A 27,643-nucleotide genomic window follows, 5' to 3' on the forward strand; every position below is an offset into this window, starting at 1 on the left:
ACACTTGTCTCCCCAGCGGTCAACTTGTGGCGGCAGTTGGAGAAGAAGGTGGGCCGAACTGTTGGCAGGGGTCGCCCCCGCGCAGCACGAGCCCCCCGTAACGGTACCGGCAGAGGTTGCGGGTGTCGCGGCCCACGGGGGGCGAGGTCAAGGCACCTGCTGTGTGTGACCGGCACGCCAACGCAGCCCAGCCGCCTGCTGCAGCCGGTGCCGCGTGACGCACTTCCGGTCAGCCGGGCGGACCTCCCATTCCAGCACGTGGCCACCACCGGCCTTCGCTCCCGGTCGTCCATCTCCAGCTCGCTGGCAGCCGTCAGCGACACAACGACAACATGACTTCTCCGGGTTTTGCAACGACTGTGAGCTGGGGAACTGGGTTGTGACAAGACAGCCAGTCTTCCGGTACACCAGTACTTGACGCGGCTCCCGAACAGGACTGGCGCCCTACGCACCGGAGGCCTTTCGGCGCCCCTTTTTCCCAACAGCCAATTCTCTTTTGTTTAGGACTGTCGACGTCTTTGGGTTCCATATTTTTTCCGTCGCCCAAAAAAATTGCGATTCTATACTACAAAAACTAAAACAGTAATGTAATTGCTTGAAAGAAACATATATCATAGAAAGATAGTCTACCTTCTTCAAAAAACAATAATAGCTGTAGTCCGGTTCTAGACGCTTCAATCTGGAACCGCGCGACCGCTACGGTCGCAGGTTCGAATCCTCCCTCCGGCATGTGTGTGTGTGTGTGATGTCCTTAGGTTGGTTAGGTTTAAGTAGTTCTAATTTCTAGGGGACTGATGACCTCAGATGTTAAGTCCCACAGTGCTCAGAGTCATTTTATTTTGTAGTCCGGTTCACGAACGATGGCCGTTCGCAAAGGTCGAGACGCGAAATGGGATTGCAATGTTGCCGGTTCTAAGGGATAGTTGCAGTTCGCGCATTCACTTGCCTTGCGCCTGAAGAAAACATGTATCCTGCAAATGACGCCTCCCACTTGCTTATGTAGACGTCGTCGCTTACCGCCACCAGCGATGATAATTAACAACAACAAAAATGGTTCAAATGGCTCTGAGCACTATGGGACTTAACATCTGTGGTCATCAGTCCCCTAGAACTTAGAACTACAAAAACCTAATTAACCTAAGGACATTACACACATCCATGCCCGAGGCAGGATTCGAACCTGCGACCGTAGTGGTCACGTGGTTCCAGACTGAAGCGCCTAGAACCGCACGGCCACGCCAGTCGGCAATTAACAACAAATCGGTTAAAAATTTCGAAGTAACTTGATACGATTGCTTTTAATGCTCGCATTGACTACAACATTCACGGCAGAGCGCTTTAGAACACTATTGACCGCTCATTGACTGTCGGAGTGTGTGTGTGGCGTTAAGTCCGCCCCCGGTAGCTGAGTGGTCGGCGCGACAGAATGTCAATCCAAAGGGCCCGGGTTCGATTCCCGGCTGGGTCGGAGATTTTCTCCTCTCAGGGACTGGGTGTTGTGTTGTTCTAATCATCATCAGTTCAATCCCATCCCCATCGAAGTGCAAGTCGCCAAAGTGGCGTCAAATCGAAAGACTTGCACCCGGCGAACGGTCTACCCAAAGGGAGGCCCTAGTCACACGACATTTATTTATAGTGCGCAGAACAAGCCTAAACTGAACCGCCCCGTTCGTGAGTCCAACTCTAAAACTTACAGTGATTACAATTAACAAGCGAAGCAAAACCAGTTTGCGCACATATAGATGCATAACACAACTACACAGCATTTGCGACCAGCGATATTAACAGTCGTTGCCAACTGAACTCGAGAATGAACCAGTCGCTAAGCTGGTGACGGCGCCGCTCGGTGTTTTCAAGAGTTTTGTCAAATTATTTGAAAGTGTGCTGCTTTTTTCTACGTTTTCATCAAACATAGGTGTTTGAGAAAAATTTTGATAGACTACCGATTTCAAAAACTAGTATGGCCGTCAAACAACCGCCGATGGATTGTCGGACTATTATCTGCAATTCTGAGACCTCGCAACTGGAGCAGATTCCGAAGATTTAAAACTTTCATCTTGCACTGGCCACTGATGTCAAAAATTTTCAAAAATTTCTCGACATTTACACGCCGCATGTGACAGCTGCTTCAAAAACGTGGTTAAATAAATGGCTCTGAGCATTATGGGACTCAACATCTTTGGTCACCAGTCCCCTAGAACTTAGAACTACTTAAACCTAACTAACCTAAGGACATCACACACACCCATGCCCTAGGCAGGATTCGAACCTGCGACCGTAGCGGTCACGCGGCTACAGACTGACGCGCTTAGAACCGCGGGGCCCGTGGTTAAATTAACTTGGTTGGTCTGCGTGCTTGTTTGACAAACGAGTGGATAGCAAACGGCGAATTTCAAAAACAAGTCTGATCGTTTACAGCGGCCTTTACTAGAAGCGGGAAAACAGTGCTTCCGCTTGTTCCCTTCCTGCCCGCACCTGCCTATGGTTTCTTGTTATTGGCCGTCTGTGAAATATTGCGTCATTGTTAGCCTTGTTTCATTGTTCACCGTTTATGGCTCCCATTTCCATTGTTTCTATCGACAGCATAAGTACCAAAGAGAAAAATTCCTGTGAAGCATGCAGGCTGAGACCGTATTTCCATTGTAAGCAGGAAACGTACGAGAAAACTCAGCCACTGGTTACTTTTTAACTGAACAAAACTAACCGTGTGTGGTAATGAAAAACGCATTTGAGTAGCTGCATAGACAGTACCAGTATTATTAACTGTAGACGCAGCTGTTACTGATATCATCTGGACACAAATGGAGAAATTGATCGATAGTGTTCGGGAAGTATCAGTGGATTGAAGAGACGAGACAATCGGATATATTAACGTCGCACAAACTTAAAGTCAAAGTTAAATTATTAATGTAGTTACAAAGGATCGCGTCAACAGGATTCGAAATGCTAAGGCCCATTACGCCACGGATGCTAATCAGTGTTTGTCGATTCCGGGAGGGAAGCTGAATCATACTGTAGACATAAAACCTGCATAGCTAAATGGTTTCACCGTAAACCTGTACTCAGTACGCCGGATATGAAACCCGTTGTGCTGTATGACGTGAGTAACACCACGCAATAGTTACTCTCACTGCACCGGATATATTCCTCCTAGTGTGAGGCGGCTAACACGTGAAGTCGATACTCGCTGCACCAGAAGTTAAGGACAGCTGTCATCACAGCACAGAGGAATATGCTATGCGAATCACGTGCGCTAAGAACAGGTGTCCCTCGTGTTGAGGTCGTTTGTATTCCGATGCACGGAGACGATATGACACTTGATGCCGCGCGGAAACCAGGAAGAGCCTCGTAGCAGGGTTACGTCAGGCCAGCGTTGCGTTATTGCGACCTCAGACACCGAGGTAACGTGAGAACGAATCCATTCTGGGCAAAAATAGTGACAATGGCAGATAAATGTGCAGTAGTGTCTCTACTACAGCACGGAGGACAAGAAGAAAAGGCTGAACTGGAGTTTCCGCAGTCACCATCCCCGGAACTGGGGATGAAGCCAAAAGAAAAATAAAACAAAGCAAAACTGAACGTAACCTACTGAGTTCATCCCCTGTCCAGAAGGGTCTTCATAAGCAACATTCCCGATTATCAAAATTTCAGCTTGGCATTCTACGGCAACAAGAATATTAGCTCAAAACTATCTGAATGACGTCATCATACAACAAGGGTAACATTTTTATACTCGGCTGCTATCTTCCACACCTTTTGCAGTAAACATATTCAAATCGAACTGAGTTACTTGTCAACAATGTATGAAACAACGGGAAGAAACAAACGAAAAAAACACTTATGAAATTTTAAGAAAAACTGTGTCCAATTATGTATTGCCGTGAAATTTGATTAATAAAACCTGAAGTCGAAAGTACAGTTCAAGCGGCTGAAATGAAATTTTTGCGGGAGTTACGGCACATACGAGGTTGTATTGCGTACGAAACGGCAGAATACGAGAGTAACTGAAGTTCTTTGACGTGGATTGTATTTACATATTTTACGAGAGTTTGCTAATCCTAGCTCTCTAGCGACAGTCACAAGGAAAGAGCAGTTAGATAGGTCCTGAGAAAGTTGGGACAAGGAACTCGAATGGTCAAGAGTTCCAAATTCATGATGGGCTGATGAAGACGATGGTGACATAATTTTTAAAAATGTTTGCGCTGATCGTTAAGGTGTTCTTTCTCCCATAAGTACGTATTTAGGCTAATAGCCTATGTGCGCGAGAAACGCGGTCATCTGCTCTTAAACTGGTTCGCTCGGACACACTTTCACACATCAAATAATAATTGCAATAAAAAAGACTTGCAGACCGATTATTAACCAGAAACGCTGCAATTTGGTACTCATTAATATTCAATGGCGTATTTTACGGTACGCCCATCAGTCATCTAAATACTGGCGGAGTGCAGAAAGATTAACGTGGTTAAAAGTTAACGTTTCATGTCTTGATTTCTAGAACGGTAAGTCTGTGAAAGTTTTCGATGTGACTCACCTGCACTGAAACATACGTATTAGCTGACTATAGTATAATGTGCAGTCACGTGTTTTCCTGCAAGTTGCCATGGCCATGTAAACAACAGCTGTTAAAGCTTTCCTGTTGTCTGGAGGAGCTCTGTTCGTCAGAGTAACCTCTACGCAAAGCTACACTGCTAAGGTGTCATTTGGGGCATATGTGACTTTTTGCACTGAACACTGACGTTTCGAGCTTCAACCGACCAACTCAAGGAGCATGACCGGCTACTTCACCAATAAAAAAGAAAAAAACAAAACAAGTATGTCCATGTCGTTAGTTTCGACAACGGAAAAAAATAGTTGATACAGTGTTATATCGAGACAATCAACAGCAGCAATCCATGGTAAAACAACTGAAGTGAAACTATATTACCTAGAGAGAACTGCTTTCTCACTTGTCCCTGCCAGCATTCTGAAAAGGGATGTGGTTTGATGAGTCTCTCGTACCCCCACCCCATCGCCCTCAACTAAGATACAACGCTGACACAATTGTAATATCCTCAGGGCTAACACAATTCACCGAATCAAGGCGAACACTCGTTTATTCCTCTTTGAAATGTGATCAAGAGCCACGTCTTCTATCTGGATTCCTATCTTGTTTGTATGCCCCGGTAGCTGAGTGGTCAGCGTGACAGACTGTCAATCCTAAGGGCCCGGGTTCGATTCCTGGCTGGATCGGAGATTTTCATCCCCACCGACGCGCAGGTCGCCGAAGTGGCGTCAAATGGAAAGACCTGCACCAGGCGAACGGTCTACCCGACGGCAGGCCCTAGTCACATTTCATTTCATCTTGTTCGTATTACGCTAGACCTTCTCTTGAAGTGTAACCTCCTTTAAGTACTCGGTCATGCGCTATTCATTACTTTTTTATTTTTTATATTCCGCTCAGTGAGTAAACGTTCCTAGTCCATTTATACACTTCATCTGCACTTATATAATTATGCAAACGTATATGGCGTGCTTACAGGGCGACGTAATTTACGTTCTCGCAGTGACAATGCCAGAATGGTTGCGCACTTGACCACCGGAAATCCGTGACATTAGTGTTTCCGGGCCAACCGAATGAATTCCACCGCTCCCACAAAAGACCAGCGGTAATTGTTTCGTTTTCAGTGCACAAAACCTACAAACATTCCCACAATTATCTGGAGCTTTGTGCGACAGTTCTCTTACATGTGTAACTGAACATAAGAGGGCCGAATGAGAGTTCAATGTATTTGAAAGAATTATGGAATACATGCACGTAATAAATATCTCCTCACAGTCTTCGACTTTTTTTTGGCAAAGCAACAGAATTGTTGTTCTTCGGATGTTATTTCGAAAGCTCTCATTTTTTTAGGCGAAGATATATACATAGCAAAATTATCACGGATTGGCGACATGAATTGTTAGCTGACTTAAGGAACGCACTACATCGGTTAGAGTCTTTTGGGAAAAGTCTGTTGTCACACGCTATACACTATACACATTGAAAATGTGCACGACGTTTTCCTTGCCGAACTCGAACTTCTTTCTAGAGTAGTTCAGTATTTTGCAGGTACCTTACTTTGAAGAAGGCAAATACTACCAAAATAACCGTACATGTAAGAATTATCTTACTGTTACAGTAAGGTAATATATACTGTTTATGGATAATATGTGAGATTCTGCGGATCGGAACAGCTGAGTAATACTTTCTTATCAGTCTTTTTTAAAATCTGAGTGTTTGTCGAAAGCAAGGTTGCTGGAAGGAAACGGTGCATCAAGAAAGTTGTATCATATTTCTGTTTTTACTGGGTCTCTAGCTGCCGTACTATTTAATATACTTAAAAACTACACGATTATTGTAAGCACTGCTGTATTAATCGAATTTACCCCTTTTCCTAGAAGTGAAAATATAATTTATCTTTTAATTCTATTGGCTATGTTACCAGGAATAACAAGGGCACTCAGCAAAAGCTTTGTCACCACTTTGCAAACAGCATTTGTATACCACGATATGTGACTGCTTGTACTGAAATACTGTAGTCGATCTGGACCTCCGAAACTAAAATGACTCGCGCTACTTCCGCCTGGTTCACAACCAGGGCGTTACGCTGCGAACAATGGATTTCCGTTCGTGTTTGTAATTAGGCGGGGGACAATGCACCATTCTCTGTGTGTCCGCAAGACTATGGTGTCCTACGTGGGATCTGTCCTCACGTGCAGCGAATGTTTATTGTGACTGTTGTAGAATGGTAGCGTCTCTCCGATAAATTCTCCCATAATTGCTCCGATGGAACATTAATGATAGCGATATCTCTATAAGTACATCTATATACCCCCCTCTTTACTGTAATACTGCATTCTATTGCAAAGTTCCCCAAGGTTCCACGATGCTACCCTCTAATACTTCTCACGAAATCACAATCTGTCGAGTATCAGTTGCTTTCTAGGATACGTACAAGATTATACAGTGATTAACGCGGTACATTCTTTCCTCAAAAAAATCACCGGATATGCGTGAAGGCCGCTATTGCGTTATCTTTATCGTAGTCTAGTTTAGAGGGTGCAAAGGTATGGTTTTTGTGTCCATTGAAATCAACTGTATAATCATCTTCTCCAGTTTTCAACCTGAGGCATACTTCAGTTTTTGAAGTCTGATGCTGCTGGTTTTATACATTGAAAGTACAGTCTTGAAATGTCCTTATGAAACATCACTCACCTGGTACAATGGGGACCGTGAAATTAAGACACTGTAAGAATATATTTCTGTCAACAAAGAATTTTCGAACCACCTGACGTAATTTTCAAGGTGGAAACTTGTGATTGCTTACACCACGACCCTTAGAGCAAATTCATGCCACTATCAATCTTTCCCGTAGGAATGAAGGCAGCGGTGGGCGGAAGACATATGTCCTGTTGACACTGAATTCAGACCGGCACGTAACTGGTTCAATACAAACAAGAATGCGGACAGGAATGGTCACGTCTAAAGTAACTTCGAATATCAATGAAAAACAAATTCATGTTGAAGATAGCGCTGACTGAAAGTCCCATTTTTTTTTTATTTCAAGGTACTGACTTTTGTTGTGTGCCCATGCAGCCATTTCAACAGTGGAAAGGCGATGCGACAATGTGTCTGAGACGACTTTCGTGTCAGTAATGACCATATGAATGAAAGGAAAGCACAACACCCAATCGCCGACCAGAAAAAATCTCCGAGCCGGTTGGGAATCGAACACGGTCTCCTGTGAACAGTCTTCTGTGCTGACCTCGCAGCTACCGAGGTAGAAAAACTGCCACCAAATTGTACGATAAGTTGGGCTATAAACAGCGCCTATGTTCCATGCATAGTGTGAAGATGGATGCATCGCGCTGTAAACAAGTCACTTGTAAAAACATTCTTCACGCTTTGTTTTGAATAGCCAGCTGTTGCTTTCACAGTGTCTCGTAATAGTTTTCCTTTATATTTAAAACAAAAGGATAATTCTTCGTCCTCAGTGTTAGTATATCATAGTTTTGTTTTGATGGCGAATTTCTGTGTCTCGCAGTAGTCCATTCATGTCGGATATTCTAAAGCATATTGTGAACTAGCACCTTTCTCCGCCCGTCACAATAATGTCCAGAAAATTCGCGTTTCGCTGCGAACGAAGCATTTGAAATCGACATTCAACTGACTTTCAAAAACAAGGCAGCGTCAGCCTAGATCAAACGGACTTTGACATGACATGCAGGAAATAAAGGAAATAGATGTTCTTGAGAAAAATTGACAATTTTACCTTTTCTTATTAAACTCGTATCTTCATATTCCAAAAAAAAATAAAATAAATAAATAAATTCGTACGTTTGCTAACGAGGACCTTGCACGATAGGATCTGATACGGGCGACGTTCTTGAAATGACGGAATGTCGACACGCGAAACGGATGACTTTCATGTTGCTGCTAGTCAAGATGCGACTTACGACTTCGAGGAGCTGTGTCAGAAAGGCCGCATAAGGACTCCGTGATACTTTGGCAGTAATGGTCGATGATTCTGCGGCCTGGCTGAATAATACCTCCATGACAGCGATGGAAGCCCGTGTGGGTTGTGCAACTGGTATAAATAACCCGTCAACTGACGTCATCGAAGCGAAGCGTGCGTGCTGGGAGTCCGCTTTCTACCAAACCTGTTCCTTCACCGCCTTCGGGGAATAGTCTCGGAAAACGGCACAAGGCTGGTACGGAAAGGGCGCACAGATTCCGAGATAACCCCCTCTGGTGCACGTGAAGCAGAGCGCACGTCATCGACTGGTATGTTTGTCTAACATTCCGCCAGACTACAACCTCAGGCTGTACACGTAATAACTTTTTTACTGAAGTCAGCCTCATACGCATACTGTGACTGCCAATCCGCACTTTGTTTGAAATCTGGATTTGTTTTCATCATTAGTAACTGGTAGAAATACCGCACTTAGATGGTACGAATCTTGGTTTCGCGCCGGCGTATACTTTCTTGCTCACCTTGAACGGAATTCGCCCTTGGACCTTGTGGCAGAGCTAAGCAAGCGTTGTACAACTCAAGAACGTACATCAAGCACTCGACTCATTGGTTAGACAATTTACGTGTGCTCATCTCCTGTAATAGAGCTGTCTTTCGTCAGAACAGATTTTGCTGACACCTCCTCGCTCACATCTTTGTATCTTATGAAACAGTAAGAAAATGCGGGAAACCGCTGGAAGTGAATTCCACAGATTAAGCGATTGAATCTACTGACAGTGTAGGAACATAATAGTGGCAACAAACATAAGGACAGATCTTGGCGTGCCGTCGACGTGGAGATCATCAGAAGCAAGGCAGTAGTATAGATTCAGAGCGGTGTGGAAATACAGGGTTTGGAAATTTCCGTTACAAACTTCTATGACTTGAAGAGCAGACTGAGTACATAACATTTTTGAATAGGAACCCATGTCCGGGAATGTACCGTTTCCATTCTACGACGGTTTCAGTTCAGATGTGTAACGCGTCCACTCCTGCTGACTGTAGGAGAAAAATCTCAAAGTTGCTTGTCCTCGTATGCAATAGGGCAGACAGGATGACATACATAGAATGACTATGACAATGTCGCTGGTCGCCACATGGAGCCGCTGTTGTAACACATCAGTACTGTTCTGTGCGTACAGTGTGGTGGATTCTTTTTTGTTCTGGAATAACGTAAACACGTAAATTTTAAGTGTAAACACAAACAAATGTGCTTAAGTGATAGATGTTTCGTTTTGTTTCCTTTCGAATTGTTACCTGATAATTGTACTGCGTCATGCCTAATTCAGTTCCTCAAGCAGAAGTGGGTGAGTTAGAACTGAAACCGTTGCAGAACGTAAACAGTACGTTTCCGGACACGAGGTCTTATTCAAAATGAACCCTGCATTCTCCTGCAGCAGATATGGAAATCTCGGAAAGCTTATACCAAGATGGGATTTCGGCGTTAGTAGTGTCCAGTACGAGCCCAGCATCTTGCTGCCGCAAAGGGGTCTACATTGCTCTCAGAACATACTCCCTGAACAAAGAGTAACGTTATGTTGCGCTCGCAAGGAACGAAGGGGCTGAGCTTAGGGTTTAACATCAGTTAAGCATCATTGATTTTAAACAGGTAGAAATACTTTCATTTGGATAAAGAGGGCGGTAGGAATCATCCATGGCCTTGTTGGGAGAATCTTCTTGGCCTGCGGTTGGTAAAGAAAATCACGGAGAACCTAACTCAGGGCTGCCAGAATGGTAGTTGTACCACACTTATCCTGAACTCGAGTCGGTTGCCTCAAGCATACTGCCACGTCCATAGGAGTTAACAAAGGAGAAGAGATTAAGGGTTCAAATGGCTCTGAGCACTTTGCGACTTAGCTTTTGAGGTCATCAGTCGCCTAGAACTTAGACCTAATTAAACCTAACTAACCTAAGGACATCACACACATCCATGCCCGAGGCAGGATTCGAACCTGCGACCGTAGCGGTCGCTCGGCTCCAGACTGTAGCGCCTAGAACCGCACGGCCACTCCGACCGGCGAGATTAAGGGGTAACGAACGCCATCGGTGACACAACCATTAGAAATAGTGCGCAAACTCGAATTGTGGAACGAAGGGGGCAGGGAGTCAGCCGGGAGATTTTAAAGGAACCACACTGGAATTCCTCATAGGCAATGTAGGAATCGCTGGAAAATCGCGATGGGCTCTTATCGAATACGAGTTCATTAACCCTTGCGTCACCTCGTTTGGTCCCTTTCGGTTTCGTATTTGCCATGTTACGAGTGAATACGAAAATATAAAGATGAAGGACGATTAGCTCTGGTTAGACTACATAATCTACTCCTCTCGAATAGCATTACGCGGGCTCCCGAGTTTGACAAATAGTCAGACTAGCGGAAGAGATATGGCGTCACTAATACTAGTCTCTACCGTGAAAATAATCCAGAACAAAGACAAGTAATGTACTAAACAATCGCCACTCCTTTCTTTGCAAGTTAAAAATTTGTGCTGGAAACTTGCTTCACCACTGGCAATTGAAACATCTTTATATCATCACGAGAGAATGACCTTTGTCATGTAAGCAGATTAGTGCAAAGAAAGACAAAGTGATTAGAAAAATTTCCAGTTACGCGGGCCAGCATATTAGCGCCCGCTTAGGAGGTGGACTGGAATCAAAAATTCGTGGATTCGATTCATTTTTGTGGACATGCATGGTACATCTTACGCTGCGTTGTGTGAGGACGGTGAACGAATGCAGTTGCGTCAGGACGTCATTGACTTGCGTAGCTTGCAGACTGTCAACATTGTATAACGGGAAACAGTAAATAGTTAGTAAAAATCCTATCATTTTCAGCTTTCCCGATAACTAAAATGCACTCCAGTATGCTTGTTCACTACTGCGTTGATGAAAATTGTATTTGAAAACAGCATCGGGTCAGAATAAAGATATTGGTTCAAATGGCTCTGAGCACTATGGGACGTAACATCTGTGGTCATCAGTCCCCTAGAACTTAGAACTACTTAAACCTAACCAACCTAAGGACATCACACACATCCATGCCAGAGGCAGGATTCGAACCTGCGACCGTAGCGGGGGCGCGGTACCAGACTGTAACGCCTAGAACCGCTCGGCCACCCCGGCCGCCATAAAGATATCAACAAGTGTTTTTGATCTTCCTCGTTCATGCGCAGCCTGACTCAAAAGCAACGATATTCGATGCCTTCCTTCCAAACATAAGATCTCCTACACTGAGAATTGATTTTGATAAGAATGTTGACCGCCAAAGGCAAGGAGTTCGGTTTCGAGACCTAGTACGTAAGCTGGAACGTTCGTATAGTGCTTTTGTTCAGGTTATGACGTGTTCAGCAACCAAATTTAGGAGTAATTTTTAGAGCTAGGATGTGAAGATCTTCTTGTGGTCTTGTTAGACTTTTCTCAGTGTTTATTCTGAAGGTATTTATATGGCAACCACGAATAATGTAAGTCGGTTTACCGGTGGTAGTATCTGAACCACTGTCCTCTAGAACAGGGGCCAGCGCCTTAGCAGCTGCAGCACGTCAGCCGGTGTTTCCCGGCACGGTGTCGGTCATTACTAGATCTTTGTCGGCGCTGACAACTACTTGTTTGGTACCCGCACGGCGTCCTGTATGCGTGTCCACGAACAGGCTTTCCCGCATTCAGAGGCGGAGCCCGTGTTTACAGGTTGACGTAAGACGGCGACTAAGTGAGCCTCTGGCTTCCTTGCATAACCCTGACATCGGCACATCTGTTCGCACGCCCCTGCGACACAGCGCAACTGCCTCGCGCTAGCCCCACCACCATGTTCCTTGCGGCTTGGCTCACATCACAGTTACGACACAAATACTTTACCCTATACATACATTCTTCGAGAGTCACATTTCGTTGACTATTCCATTTTTATATAGAATATTTTGGCATCTAGATTTCATGTACAGTAGATACGGTGTCACGGTAGTATGGACCTATTAACAGGCAGTTTTAGGTAGGGCTTGTTTAGAACCGTGACTGCGTAAGACACCGGTAGAAGTCGGGTTTTTTCTGCATGGTTTATCGGGCCGGAAACGTTAGCAAGAAATTGTGACAGCTGTTACGGAATGCATTGTGCTGTCCACTGAACGGGGTTCCCTTTTCTTAATCTGAAGTGGGTGAAGAGACTTCTCGAGTTCCATTGCAGGTTCGAGTCTACTCACGCTTTACCAGTTCTCAGAATTGTTCTACTTGCAGTGATGTACATGACAGCGATGGATAGTTTAAAACGCCCCACGCTTTCAATCCAACCCTTCAATCTGTCAGTATTTTTATCCTGTTTCTTGTCAAGAATTTCATGTTTTCACATTAATTTTAAGCAACCATGCTATTTCTCAGTGTCTCCCTCACATTAATGCAACTATAGTTCAGTCAGTTCTATACATGAAATACTACCAACATGATGGCCATTATTTTAAACTTCCAATGGGTCGCGAAATTAAAACCACAGTGAAAACCCGGAGGGCTTTGTGCAGATGTGTGGCGCAGTGTCACAAGTAAGCGTCCATCTCGTCACGTCCCCCTTCACAGTTCTGAGCACGCAGTGAACACGTAAAGATGTCTGGAAAGTTGGAACGTAGTGTCTTCCCCCCCCCCCCCTCCCCTCCCCCCAAGTGCGAAGTCCTACCAAAGGGCTTCGCCTTATGTAATGCAGCTCACATAACATAACTGCCATACATTTTCTTCTTCATTACAATTCTCGCCCTCATACTGCAGATGCGACGAAGACGCACCTGCGGCATTTTCGATGGGAAATCTTTGATTACCCTCCATACAGCTCGGACTTGGCTCCCTCTTTAACTGCTGGCTACGAGGACCGTATTTTAGCGCAGACGACGAGCTGCAGACCAGCATATAGAATTGGCAGAAATCGCGGGATATTGGAAAGTTGGTACCACGTTACGACAAATGTCTAAGCCGCAGTGGCCATCACGTAGAGAAGTAGCTGGAAGACGCAGCAAAATTTTTGCGTCGTTGTATTTCCAGTCGAGGATCACAACGATTATTTATAATCAGGCTATTAATTCTGGTCGTTAATGACCATCTCCATGTCTGAGTGGAAACGTGCTTCAAATAAAACTTTTCTGATTTTCACTGTAATTTCCATTTCGCGATTGACCGGAGGTTGAAACAAAAAACAGACCTCGTACAACAGGTGTCCTGGCAGGAGGATACCCTTTTCCCACTAATTATGCGAGTTTTCAGCCTGACTGAGCTCCCGCCTGCACTGAATAAATTTGCAGCATAAGGCCAGTCTCAGACAAAGGAACACGTTCGTATTAAGCAGAGCTCCCGACCGTCCTGTTTCACGACCTTCGCTTACGTACTCGGTGTCCATTCGCGTACTACGCCGGTAGCGTTCTGGGCGCGTCGCAATGTATTTCCAAAGCCAGCCCATCAAATCTCCTCTTCAGCGAGAAGTTTTGGAAGTACTGCGTAGTTAGTAAACGCCGTTTGGAGCCCTCAGATCAAGGAAAGAGTAGCAGGTGGGCACAATTGCCGAGGTCGGGGTACGTGTGCGGACAGCGATCGACTAAGCTCACGGCTGACTCCGCCAGTTACGGCGGCCGGCTTTCTCAGAAGCGATGCGGCGCCTCTCACGCAAATGCCCGTAGCGTGAGTCTTCATTCCATCACCACACATTGCGGAATGTCCTAGCTCTTTTTCCTTTTTTTTTCAGGCTTACGTGATCTGTCTTGCATCAGCAGTCTACACGAACGGATTTCCGAATACCTGGCGTGGCCGTCGATCTTTTCGCCTGAAACTCATTAGTGAAGTCCGTGACATGATTGTCCGACCGATTTGTTGGAAATTCGGGTACAATTATTGTTACCCGAAATCTGTTCAGTCTGAGCCACATAATGGCGTAGTATAGCGGTCACCTAGAATTTTTTTCCAGTTATACGCCTCACGCTCATAAGCGTACGGAACGCTCTACAGTAACGCATGATTAATTACGTTCCACGTATCATTCTTTGTTAGACGGTCGTCATCGGGTACCTTCTACCCTAGAAAGGGTTTACCCATGAGTCAAACATAATGTTATACCACATTGCAGTGCCGGTGTTGTTGAGAATACCGATATGCATGCATCTCCGAAGGAATAGGCACTGCGGCTACTACAGCCGTTATGGAATACACGAAATGTATTCGCGATTGCGAATATGAACCACTATTAGGTATACAAGGGAGTGACGACAGTGAAAACTTGTGCCGGAGAGGTACTCGAATCCGTATTTCCTGCTTTACGCTAGCGATCATCTTAACCGCTTTCGCTATCCGTGCACGATTGACTGCCAGCACAAACTTCGATAACTCATCGTTGATGTGTCACAACCTGTAGTCGTACACACATTATATAATTTCAGTACAGGAGAGGAGATTTTAAGTGAAAATCACTGCCTGTTATCGACGAATAAGTACAATATTGTAGTGCCAGTGCGGGCGTACCCGTAAAACGGGAATACTGGGTTCGAGTCCCGGCCCGGCACTAATTTTCGCTGTCGACGAGCCCTTAAACATCTAATGGTAGTTCGTATTCGCAACTGTAAAAACATTTCATATAATATTATACACTTTCTATGTTTTTATAGTGAAGAATATATCAGTGTAGAAGACGGCGTTTTCAGTTTCTGTCCAAATACAGACCCGCCAGCTTGTTGAAGAACGGCTTCTGCAAGATGAATCTGTTGTATAAAACAGTACCTCCATTTACAGTCAAAATATTATTTTGATATGAAAACGGTAATCTCTTTTAGTTTCTTTCAGATCAATCTTCAGGGCCAGAACGCTGTCTAAAGTGATAATAGCGGATACCAGATCGTAATATCCATAATATGACAATTGTTTAGTTTGACATTTGTCTATTCAATAGCCATATCTTACAGGTTTAATGGATTTTAATCATACTGTCTGTATGTGGCTCGAGCACCTCAGCTCAAGATGAATAACGTAGTCCAAGTAATTAGTTGTTCTTCTGAAGAAGATACCCATAGCGGTACCGAAACCTGGGTCCAGTCTAAAAACCAGTATCACTCCGCTGACAAGTAATCATATTATGTTACCCCTTGCTGAAAACCTTAATCGTTGATATGTTACTAATTGAAATTTAATTAAAACAAATTGTACCAAGAACAATGCGTTTTCGTTGGATCTTCAGTGTGTCACTGCCTTCAAAGTGGCTACTGATTGACTGTGTACTTAATTAACTGTAAGTATGACTATTAATGGTTCAAATAGCTCTGAGCACTATAGGACTCAACTGCTGTGGTCATCAGTCCCCTAGAACTTAGAACTACTTAAACCTAACCAACCTAAAGACATCACACACATCCATGCCCGAGGCAGGATTCGAACCTGCGACGGTAGCAGTCGCACGGTTCCGGACTGCGCGCCTAGAACCGCGAGACCACCGCGGCCGGCTGACTATTAATAATTTCACAGACACCAAAAGCACTTATTTCCTCACAATTTGCTAGTGGTATCGTTCTAATGTGTACGCCATCAAACTCAGTAACGTAACTCCTAGCTGTGACACTAATATTTTCTTCCAGACAAGAACTTTGTTACAAGGTAGGAAGCGAGGCGGGGTAGTGGCGTAAGTAAACTGTGAGGAGAGGTCGTGAGTCGTACTTGGGTAGCTCATCTGGTAGAGCACTTGCCCGCGAGAGGCAAAGGTTCCGAGTTAGAGTTACCGTCCGGCACACAGTTTTAATCTGTTAGGAAGTTTCAAGAAATTTGTTGCGTTTCTCAACGTTGAGTTGGCAGTTTTCGATCATCAGCTAACATGGTGACTATGTTAATTGAAGGTAGTTATTATTGCCGTTCCAGAGAAGCTGTTACCACGTCCAAGGAACTGAGATTTTCTTATGGTGAAATTCGTTTCCTTAATTCTAAGCGGTCGTGCCAAGTGCGTACTGAAAGTATTCTCAGATACATTCGTAGTTATTTCTGGGAGCAGTGGGCTTCACATTTATTATGTTGTATTTACAGAAACTGTCATAGCTGTTGCCGGCCGGTGTGGCCGAGCTTTTCTAGGCGCTACAGTCTGGAACCGCGCAACCGCTATGGTTGCCTGGGGCATGGATGTGTGTGATGTCCTTGGGTTAGTTAGGTTTAAGTACATCTAAGTTCTAGGGGACTGATGACCTCAGATCTTAAGTCCCACAGTGCTCAGAGCCATTTGAACCGTTTTGTCATAGCTGTTGCTTCTAAGGTATGATGTTACTCTCCTATCTGTTCCTAAGAAGTCATATCATTAGCACTGAGCTAAACCAGTGACATGATCGAATTTTGATAGAAAACTGCAGAGATTTTCTCTTGGGAATATTAGCGTTCATTTAAGGTTTAATTTACTAATTAAAATGTGAGGACTATTCCCTTAACGTCATTCTGCAGCCTACGGGACCTGCAGTGGAAAATGTAGCACACTGTTCCAGAGAATTTGAAGACAGCGTTTTAGATTTACTAAACATATCAGTTTTCCTAACAATTTTGGTTTCTTTGCTGGGACAAAAAGATACGTAAGAGTTTAGTGCAATATCGTAGATGGGGATAACATCCTCTGCGAGAAGATCAGAGGAATTGATACGTCTTAAACAGCAACAGAAGTCGAAACAAGAAGCGGGCATCGCACGTGGAGAGATACGCCCATAGTAAGCGGCGAGAGGTTGTGTCTGTTCCCCGGGGTCGCCCGAGGCAGCGGGGTGAAGGACGGACTTACTATCGCGAGGACACGAGTGTACCCGCATACAGCAGCGGCGGCTGGCGTCCACTCATTCTGCTGTGATCGCAGCTTCTACCATTTGCGCAATTCGCCGTTAGTACCAAAGTATTTCTCTTAAAAAATACGTAGCCGTGACATCGTTTGAGAAATTTATGTCTTTCTCCCTCCACAGTAGTATTAACGACAGAGAGGTCAGGAGAGAAAGAAAGAGAGAGAGAGAGAGAGAGAGAGAGAGAGAGAGAGAGAGAGAGATGCCGATCTCGTATCTGAAGCGTGTATCAACGTGCTATCGTGTATCTAAATAGCTGTACAACGTTTACTTCGTCCAAGGCAGCAATCAGATCTACAGCTTCGGTTGTTTCGAAATGCAGCAAGCTTTAGCGAGTCTGGAATGTCATGTGCTGCAACTAGTGAACCTGTTGTACTGTAGTACACTGCTTGCGACTTAAAAAACTTATGGTTTGGAATATACGTCTCAACCGTTGAAAATCTCTTAAACATAGACTCATGTCCTGGTACTTCAGTTAATACTTTGCCATTAGTGACATTTACACCGACGATTTACAGGACTGACAATGAACTGCTCTATGATATCGGTGTATTCTGACAATAAATGTTATAATGGAAAAACATATTGTCACGGGAGTAATCAGCATTTGCTAGTTCAGCTTTTCACTCATCTCCATGACGCTCTTCCGCGTGAAAAATATATATATATATATCTGCCACCATCGTGCTGTCCTTATTTGTATACGTTCAGCACCCTCTGTAAGTCCTGTTCGGTAGGAGTCCCATACACTTGAACCTTATTCTAGGAACTGTGTCTCGAGTGTTTCGTAAACAAACCACTGAACTGCAGTCTGCCGACTGCCTCACCTACTACTGAACCTATGTGATCGTTCCACTTCATGTCTCGAGAAATTCTTACAACCTGGTATTTATGTGATTTGACGGATTCCAGTTGTGAAATTGTGGAGTCCAACCTACATTGTAGTAATTAGTATGCTTTCTTTCGTTTTTTTTTTTAGTACGCAGTTTTAAATTTCTGAATATTTAAAGCAAACTGCCACTCTTTGCACCATTTTCAAATGCTATCAAGATCTGCCTGAATACGCGTGCAGCTTTTTTCAGACAGTGCTGCGAAAGATTTAAAGTTACTACTATTATGGACTGACAGGTCATAAATACACGATATTAAAAAGGCAACACGCTTGCTCTGACCAGCATAATGCACGTAGTAGTTAGGAATAGGGCAAACCAAGTCAAAATTGTTAAATTATCTGTCCTGTACGACAATCATGTTTGGACTACAATTTGTATTCGTTTTGTAAGTTCAATCGCCTTTTTCTTGCTGCGGTGTAATATTTACACACGTTCCAGACACGTTTCGCCTTGTGTATTAAGAATATCTTAGGTGAATGTTTTTCAGGAATAAAAGAGGTATGTTTTTACGTCTCTTACTTATAGATTCCAAACAGTTCACATATTCGCGTCAAGATCTTTTGGTCTTTTTGTTTTGATATTTCGTTTGTTCTTAGCTGAGTGATGTGAACCACTTCAGTGAGCAGTAAAGAACCTCAGATTTATAGTATAAGAACTGTGAGAATTTTTAGCAACGTTGGACAGACAGTGTTACGACAAAAATCTTCACAGTTCTCGTATCTACTATACATATGGATTTATCCATTATCCAGTCATTAGGAGAGGAATATTATATGAACTTAGCAGTCATTCCACAATATTATGATTCTGGTGTAAAAAGACACGAAACTCTAGATAGGAAAATCAAACAGGGAATTTCCGACAGCAAAGAAAAAGATCTTAAAGTACCGGAAAACGAATTTCTATAAAAAAAATGTAGACGACTGACGAGAAAAGAAGGGAATAATGGAATAATAGAGAACAATAATAGTTCATAGCCCACGTAAGATAGGTCTCAAATTATTGTAAGACCAGCAGTGAAGTGTTGCACATGATTTAGCTAAGGAAAAATGAAGTATGAAAAAAAGACATCGACGTGAATATGTTCCGATTTTTCAAAAAAATGGTGGAAGTACGCCCTCTAATTTATCAACAGATGAGAGGAAACGCAGAGTTTGGTACGAAAGAAAACAGATGTGAATATCATCCTTGTGGCTTATTCATGTAGTTGGTGAGTTGTTTCGAATTCATAAATGTAAATAGAACATTTTTATTATTATTTCATAACATTCCATAATTCCCGAGCACGGGGTCCCGGGATGATTGGGTGTTGTGTCGTCTTCATCATCATCATTCATCCTCATTACGGTCGGAGGAAGGCAATGGCAAACCATCTCCACTAGGACCTTGCCTAGTACGGCGGTGCTGGTCTCCTGCATCGTTCCTCTACGCTCTGTCAAGGAGGATGGGACTTCATCATCATCAACAACAATCCACTGTAGATGACTTCATAAGAAGCGAAACGGGTCTATGTAACGTTAATAAATATTATACTGCAGCAGAAAAAGGTGTCTGAAGTTACGAAACGAGTATTCGTATACTTTCTGGAGAAATGGCTACACGGTACGGTCGTAGGTTCGAATCCTGTCTCGGGCATGGATGTGTGTGATGTCCTTAGGTTAGTTAGGTTTAAGTAGTTCTAAGTTCTAGGGGACTGATGACGTCAGATGTCACGGTACGGTCGTAGGTTCGAATCCTGTCTCGGGCATGGATGTGTGTGATGTCCTTAGGTTAGTTAGGTTTAAGTAGTTCTAAGTTCTAGGGGACTGATGACGTCAGATGTTAAGTGCCATAGTGCTCAGAGCCATTTGAACCATTTTTGAAATGGCCACAGCAACAAGCTAGTTGACATATTTTGTGTTCACGATTATTCTTAAACGGGTCTATGTGCTGCATAGTATCCTGGGATCTTTGCAAGGAGCTCTGTATCCCGACCGTTTAAAAAGTAGTTATTTCCCGCGGCGTCGCTGCGTTTCCGAGCAGACTAGCTATACGGTGTTTCCGGAATTTGCAGCGACGGCAATTACGCAACAGGGAACGGTGACAAAGAAGGCGGAGGAGTTATTGTTCGCGCAGGCTTCGCCGCGGGGCCCGGCAAGCAGAGCAGACGGCGCGCGCGAAGGCCGCGGCCGGCGCACAATGCAGCCACACAAAGGAGCGGGCGGGCGGGGGAGGCACACGCGTGTTTCCAGGAGGAAGCTGCGCGCACGCACACACGAGCACACGCGCGCACTTGGCGATGCTCGACGCGCAAGGCCGGGCGGCGTGCCCTCAGCGGCGCGGCGCAGCCGGCATAATCAGACCGCGGGCGGCCTCGCGGGTCTGCGCACACACGCTGGCGGACTCCGCTGCCGGAGTTGGCGGCGCGAGCACCCTGGCCGGCTCACCCCTCCTTTTCAACGGCAAGGAAGCAATCCCCGCAGACATCTACATGACAACTCTGCACTTCACACTCAAATGCCTAGCAGATGGTTCATCGAACCACTCCAATCCAACAGCGCGTTGGAAAAGTGAACACTTAAATCTTTCTGTTTTTTTATTACGATTGTCATTTCCTCCTATGTAGATTGGGATCAATAAAAAATACTGTAAGACAAAGGAAAAGAAAGAGAAAAACTGACGCTCCACGAAGGAATTATCCGAATGGGACAGAAATCGGTAGATGTGATGTACATGTGTAGACAAACAAATGATTACAAATTGAGAAAACTGGATGACTTTTTTTTCCAGAGAAAGAGCTTCACAAATTGAGCAAGTCAAGAACGTCTCGGTCCACCTCTTGTCCTTACACGAGCAGTTATTCTGCTTGGCACTGATTGATAGAGTTTGTAAAGGAACTGAAAATATTGTGATTTAATCGCAGAGGTGCTGAAAAATTGTTCCAGTGACACACCAGAGAAATATCTGGTAAACCTTTTATCTTTGAGAGACATAGGAACAATTTCGCCCTTCGTTTTTTATTTCTTGTATGAACGACTACTTTTTATTCTGATGGGCTGGTGGGATGTCGTACTGTCTAATTACTAGTGTATGTGTGTGTGGTAAATGAATGAGTTAAAAGACGCAAGATGTGTTTTATATTATTTTCATCTCACAACAAGCCTTATTCCCATGCCTATGGAGTATTTATGTTAAGCAGAGAAGGCGAGTTTTAGATGGAACCGAAGATCTTCAAAACGGCGCTGCTCAACAATAGAGGTACGTGATTGTGCTCTCTACTTTCCTTTCGTGTCCGCTAAAATTACTTCCGATTCGTTTTGCCGAGACATTCAGAACCTGCAGTCTTCTTTTTCTTATAAAAATACTAGTCCGATGCAAAAGAAATACTCTTAGATTTAAATAATTGCCATTCTTTTACCCAGGCCACGGGGAATGATAGAACGTACGTGCCTCTACTCTGAATGTACGTTCGCAATCTCCGAGTGTGTTACGACGAAATTATTTCACAATGAAAATTTCTCATCAGACCGCAACCACTCGCACGCGAATGTACGTACCCTCTGAATGTATCTAGTCAGTCACGCGCGTTGTTCAAAAGCTTTACTTTTAATATTCAGTGGATTACATTTCCGAAAATAAATTTTTGTTTATGCTGCAAATCGTACTTCACGCGAAGTATTTATTACGTAAGTTTCAGGCTCAATTAAAAAAAAAAAGATTCCGAATAATAGAAATAAAGAATAACAATCAAACAAATCAAACCTAAATAAACAGAAAGAGGGAACGTTACAAGTTGTTCGATGTCCTTCTGAGGGATATTTCTTTTTTCTGTTGCTTGTGCCTTTTTCCCGCACGGTCGTCATGGTTAATCAGATTTGGCAAGGTTAATTTAAGTGGAGTGGCCGGATGCCCTTCCTGCCGCCACCCCGTATCCCCCTGGGAAGGAATTAGTGTACCCCAACTGTCTGTGTCTAGTGTAATCCATGGAATAGTGCGAATGTGTTCAGATGCCTGCGAGCCGTGTAACTGAGGCGGGACGTGAGGACCAGCCCGATATTCACCTAGTGGGATGTGGAAAACCGCCTAAAAACCACTTCCATTAATCCGCCGGCCCGATTCGAACTGGGGCCAGCGCGTCTTCCCGAGTCCAGGAAGCAGCGCATCAGCGCTCTCGGCTAACCTGGCGCGTATAATGTCCTTCTGAGGGATATGGTGCAGAATTCTGTCTGACGGGCGCAACAGATCGTCAAAATCCCAGAATGGTTGGAGGGCCTTGCTCATAATGCTCCAAACGTTCCCAACTGGGGACAAATCCGGAGAGCTTGAGGGCTAAGGTAGGGTTCGGCAAGCGCGAACACAAGCAGTAGAAACTCTCGCCGTGGGCGGACGGGCATTATCTTGCCGAAATGTAAGCCAGGATGGCTTGCCATGAAGGGAAGACATCTCTTCGGCCCGGAATCTCATTGGCTGCAGTCAGTTGTCTTCAGTGATGAGCCTCACTTCGAAATGAGGCCTGTTTATCAGCGAAGATGTCTCTGGAGACGCTACGTACAGCGGTGGGACACGAAACTATCGCCCGCCCTACTCACCGAGAACTACGACTGATGGTGTAGGGTGCTTTTTATATTCAGAGCAGGACCATTTTAGTTGTCATCTAAAGCATCCTTACGGCACAGCTGTATGTCGGCGATATTCCACGGCTCATTTTGTTGCCGGGCTTACATTTGAGCAAGATAACGACCGCCTGCACACGGCAAGACTTTCTACTGCTTGCCGCTGTGGCCGAACGGTTCTAGGCGCTGCAGTCCGGAACCGCGCTGCTGCTACGATCACAGGTTAGAATCCAGTCTCCAGCATGGATGTGTGTGATGTTCTTAGGTTAGTTATGTTTAACTCGTTCTAAGTTTTAGGGGACTGATGACCTCAGAAGTTAAGTCCCATAGTGCTCAGAGCCATTTGAAACATTTTTTTGATGACCACACGGCCTGTGACGCCTATCGACTCAGGCTGACGTGGCGGTCGGTCGGTGCCGTCCGGTCTTTCGAGGCCTGTTCGAACGGAGTTCAGTTTTTATTGTGATGGAATGAACAAGCCTGTGTGCATATAATTAGAAAGAAAATGACAAACAACCTTCCACTCACTGAAAAGAAATGTAACTCCAATCTACAACTGCATTTACTTCCTATTTCTATCTGTGCTCAGAAGTGCCCTGTTAGACTGCACTACTCAGCATCCGGAACTGCTTTGTTTCATCATGTTTTTCTTTTCTTTTTTCACCTGAAATAACAGTAGCATATCATTAGTTATTTGTGCTCAAGAGGTGTAACTGCTTTTATACGTCAACAGAATAAGTCAGGACTACGGGGAAATGTCATTAAAACAAGCATGACTAGGTTCTGACTGTGCTGACTGCGGTCGACATGTCACTTTAACTGACCGGAGTCGACGTACAGGAATAATTATTGGAAACAAGGTTGCTGCCTCAGTGCCACTGGCATAAAACCAATCAGGAAAGTCATCACAGCATTTTGACCTTGCTATAAAATTTATCCTTATAATTTGCGGCAGTACGTGTGCCGCAACTAATATTAAAACTGAATTTACAGACTTCCGGAAACTATTGTTACATTCTTTCCTTTAGATTAAGTTTGTGTCTCTCGGACATCTGGACGTTAAACTCTAACTGGAAGAAGAAAAAATGTTATTTCCACTGCGGCATCTGAATACCAGATCGAAAACAAGAGCCGCCAGACTGTTAATACAGTACGTTTATTCTCGTTCGTCACTGAAAGATAACCTTTTGCGTAACTGCGGATGACTCAATTTAATCGGCTAAATATATTTGCCTTCCTTACGTCGCTCAGTTTTCCTTTTCTTTTTGTGCTGAAAGTGTTAGAGCAGCACATAGTTTCTCTTTACTAGTACGTAATAAACATTGCATCAACGTGTTACGTTTCAAAGTCTGTAATCCGTCACTGTGGCCAACAGAATCACAGTCTGTTTCTTAGTACTTCTAGCATGGATCTTTTTAGTATGCTAGTCACATGTAGACCCTCTAGCTCTGTAACAACTATTATCACAAAAAATTGGTTCCAAGTTAATAGGATTCCTATAAAACAAAGAGAGATGTAACTCTTGACACAGAGCTAAGAGGCGCGGTTCACTCTAAGCTGTCGTTTCTTGTGAAACCCGAAATTTATCTTCGGCTATAAGCTTGAGTACATATAATCCCACGAGGAGCGATAAAGATGATAACGTAAACTACACGCTGGAGATGAAGAAATGTGCTGTTATAAAGAAAGAAGTTCTAACAATGATAAAACAGTGCACGTACGTTATTCGAAAGAGTTCCCTGAACATAAATCCTTTGGTAAGTCCACCGTATTGCGTAGTAGCTAACTTGTGTCAAATTTGGCTCTTACTCGAACACAGCACTTATTGCGACATTATATATCTAGACCTACAACTGAAGCCATTGACCAACGTTTTACTGAAGTACAGAAGGAAGACTAAGGTGTAGCGTCCCGTCAGCGGCCGGGTCTTTAGAGCCAGAATACAAGCACAAACTGGACACGAAAAGAGCATGTAACCGGCCGTGACCTTTGCAGAGGAGCCATCCAGATATATTTATTTACGTTCCAAAGTCTATGATCAGTTTTGCGGCGCGTAGTCTCATAGCTTGACTCTTAGTACTTCCTAAACAAAAGTATCGAGGATGTTGTGCGTAGCCCACTTCAAGTGCACATCTTTTGACGTGTGTAACTTGACATTTATCTTCACGTATTTTCAGTATACAGGAACACCGCGGGGAGTCTAAATCGGAATGGCAAGACTGGAATGTGAAACCCATTGCTAGCGATTACTGTTGCATCTCGTTTATTGATCGCCTTCGCTTATATCAGCAATGGTATGTAGCACTTTAAGGGAGTTATTTTTCAATTTCATATTTGTTCAGTCAGTGGATAAGATCTCCAGCACATTTAAACCTGTCTGAAACACCGGTGTTCTTTTTATACTAGTTGCTGAAATATATAGTTCTTTACATTTAATGAGGTGATGCACTCCAGTATTATTAATCCTCACTTGGTTCAAGAGAAAGCAGTTGCAAACCACCTCAGTCGTGTTTAACATATTTAACTTTAATTAATTATGAATTCCACTTTATCACCGGAGGCACTTTATGGTATTTAAACGAGCAGAAGCCGTCTACACTAACACAAAATCTTTCTTCGGTGTACGCAAATAATAGTTATGATTCAAACTTTGCTGAATATGAGACTGTTTCCCAGACATCACTGGTTAAAGTCATCTAGGGAACGTGCGCTTATCTAGCTACTCTGTTTATGGTCTGATTTGCGCTTACCAATACAGCAATTACTGGGCAGAATAATTATACACTCCTGGAAATTGAAATAAGAACGTGAATTCATTGTCCCAGGAAGGGGAAACTTTATTGACACATTCCTGGGGTCAGGTACATCACATGATCACACTGACAGAACCACAGGCACATAGACACAGGCAACAGAGCATGCACAATGTCGGCACTAGTACAGTGTATATCCACATTTCGCAGCAATGCAGGCTGCTATTCTCCCATGGAGACGATCGTAGAGATGCTGGATGTAGTTCTGTGGAACGGCTTGCCATGCCATTTCCAACTGGCGCCTCAGTTGGACCAGCGTTCGTGCTGGACGTCCAGACCGCGTGAGACGACGCTTCATCCAGTCCCAAACATGCTCAATGGGGGACAGATCCCGAGATCTTGCTGGCCAGGGTAGTTGACTTACACCTTCTAGAGCACGTTGGGTGGCACGGGATACATGCGGACGTGCATTGTCCTGTTGGAACAGCAAGTTCCCTTGCCGGTCTAGGAATGGTAGAACGATGGGTTCGATGACGGTTTGGATGTACCGTGCACTATTCAGTGTCCCCTCGACGATCACCAGAGGTGTACGGCCAGTGTAGGAGATCGCTCCCCACACCATGATGCCGGGTGTTGGCCCTGTGTGCCTCGGTCATATGCAGTCCTGATTGTGGCGCTCACCTGCACGGCGCCAAACACGCATACGACCATCATTGACACCAAGGCAGAAGCGACTCTCATCGCTGAAGACGACACGTCTCCATTCGTCCCTCCATTCACGCCTGTCGCGACACCACTGGAGGCGGGCTGCACGATGTTGGGGCGTGAGCGGAAGACGGCCTAACGGTGTGCGGGACCGTAGCCCAGCTTCATGGAGACGGTTGCGAATGGTCCTCGCCGATACCCCAGGAGCAACGGTGTCCCTAATTTGCTGGGAAGTGGCGGTGCGGTCCCCTACGGCACTGCGTAGGATCGTACGGTCTTGGCGTGCATCCGTGCGTCGCTGCGGTCCGGGTCCAGGTCGACGGGCACGTGCACCTTCCGCCGACCACTGGCGACAACATCGATGTACTGTGGAGACCTCACGCCCCACGTGTTGAGCAATTCGGCTGTACGTCCACCCGGCCTCCCGCATGCCCACTATACGCCCTCGCTCAAAGTCCGTCAACTGCACATACGGTTCACGTCCACGCTGTCGCGGCATGCTACCAGTGTTAAAGACTGCGATGGAGCTCCGTATGCCACGTCAAACTGGCTGACACTGACGGCGGCGGTGCACAAATGCTGCGCAGCTAGCGCCATTCGACGGCCAACACCGCGGTTCCTGGTGTGTCCGCTGTGCCGTGCGTGTGATCATTGCTTATACAGCCCTCTCGCAGTGTCCGGAGCAAGTATGGTGGGTCTGACACACCGGTGTCAATGTGTTCTTTTTTCCATTTCCAGGAGTGTAGTAACCCTTACGTGCATGTTAACACGACTGTAATTTCTTTAACTCTCGCACAATCCTGTTGAACCGATTGGGTTAATACAATTTTCGTTACTAAGTGATGAATAAGCGCATCAGCAACGCAACTTCGTATGTGGCTAATCTAGTAACGATGAATGAAAGTGGCACATGCTACTCTGACCGTCAACACAGTGAACGTCGCGGACTCACCAGTTATGTTCAGTCCAGCGAATGACTGGAAGTCTGCGATGGCCGTAGAGAGTTGATCCCTGTTGAAGTAGCCAGAGCTGAATTGGCTAAGACTCTTGTTGATGTACCCGAACTGCGATAAGTATATCTGAAATGAAAGAAAGAAATGGATCGTAAATAAACAGAGATACGTAATTCGTCAACAGTATTTTTATGTTTGCTTTACTAACATAGCACGCTAAAACGTAAGGAAGTACCTTATTTCTTTGCCGCATATCAACAGCTGTATGCTGTGAGAGAATGAGGAATATTTTGTTGCGCTGATACAGTGTTCTTCTTAAAACACAGTAGAAAGTATGGTAATGATGGTTATCGTTTCCAGTATTCAGAAGTTTTGATAAATTTATATGCTGTAGCTATAATATTTACGTTT

General features: G+C 44.6%; 1 protein-coding gene across 5 annotated transcripts in view; it reads right to left on the bottom strand.

Annotated features, from left to right (window-relative positions):
* Positions 1 to 27,643, bottom strand: part of LOC126336836 (matrix metalloproteinase-24) — a 169,298-nt gene that overhangs the window by 66,799 nt on the left and 74,856 nt on the right. For all 5 annotated transcript variants that reach the window (XM_050000913.1, XM_050000915.1, XM_050000912.1 and 2 more), the window contains exon 2: positions 27,232 to 27,358. In XM_050000913.1, coding sequence (XP_049856870.1) covers positions 27,232 to 27,358 — 127 coding nt within the window. The remainder of the gene's footprint in view (positions 1 to 27,231; positions 27,359 to 27,643) is intronic.

This window comes from Schistocerca gregaria, chromosome 2 (assembly GCF_023897955.1).
Source record: "Schistocerca gregaria isolate iqSchGreg1 chromosome 2, iqSchGreg1.2, whole genome shotgun sequence".
NCBI lineage: Eukaryota > Metazoa > Arthropoda > Insecta > Orthoptera > Acrididae > Schistocerca > Schistocerca gregaria.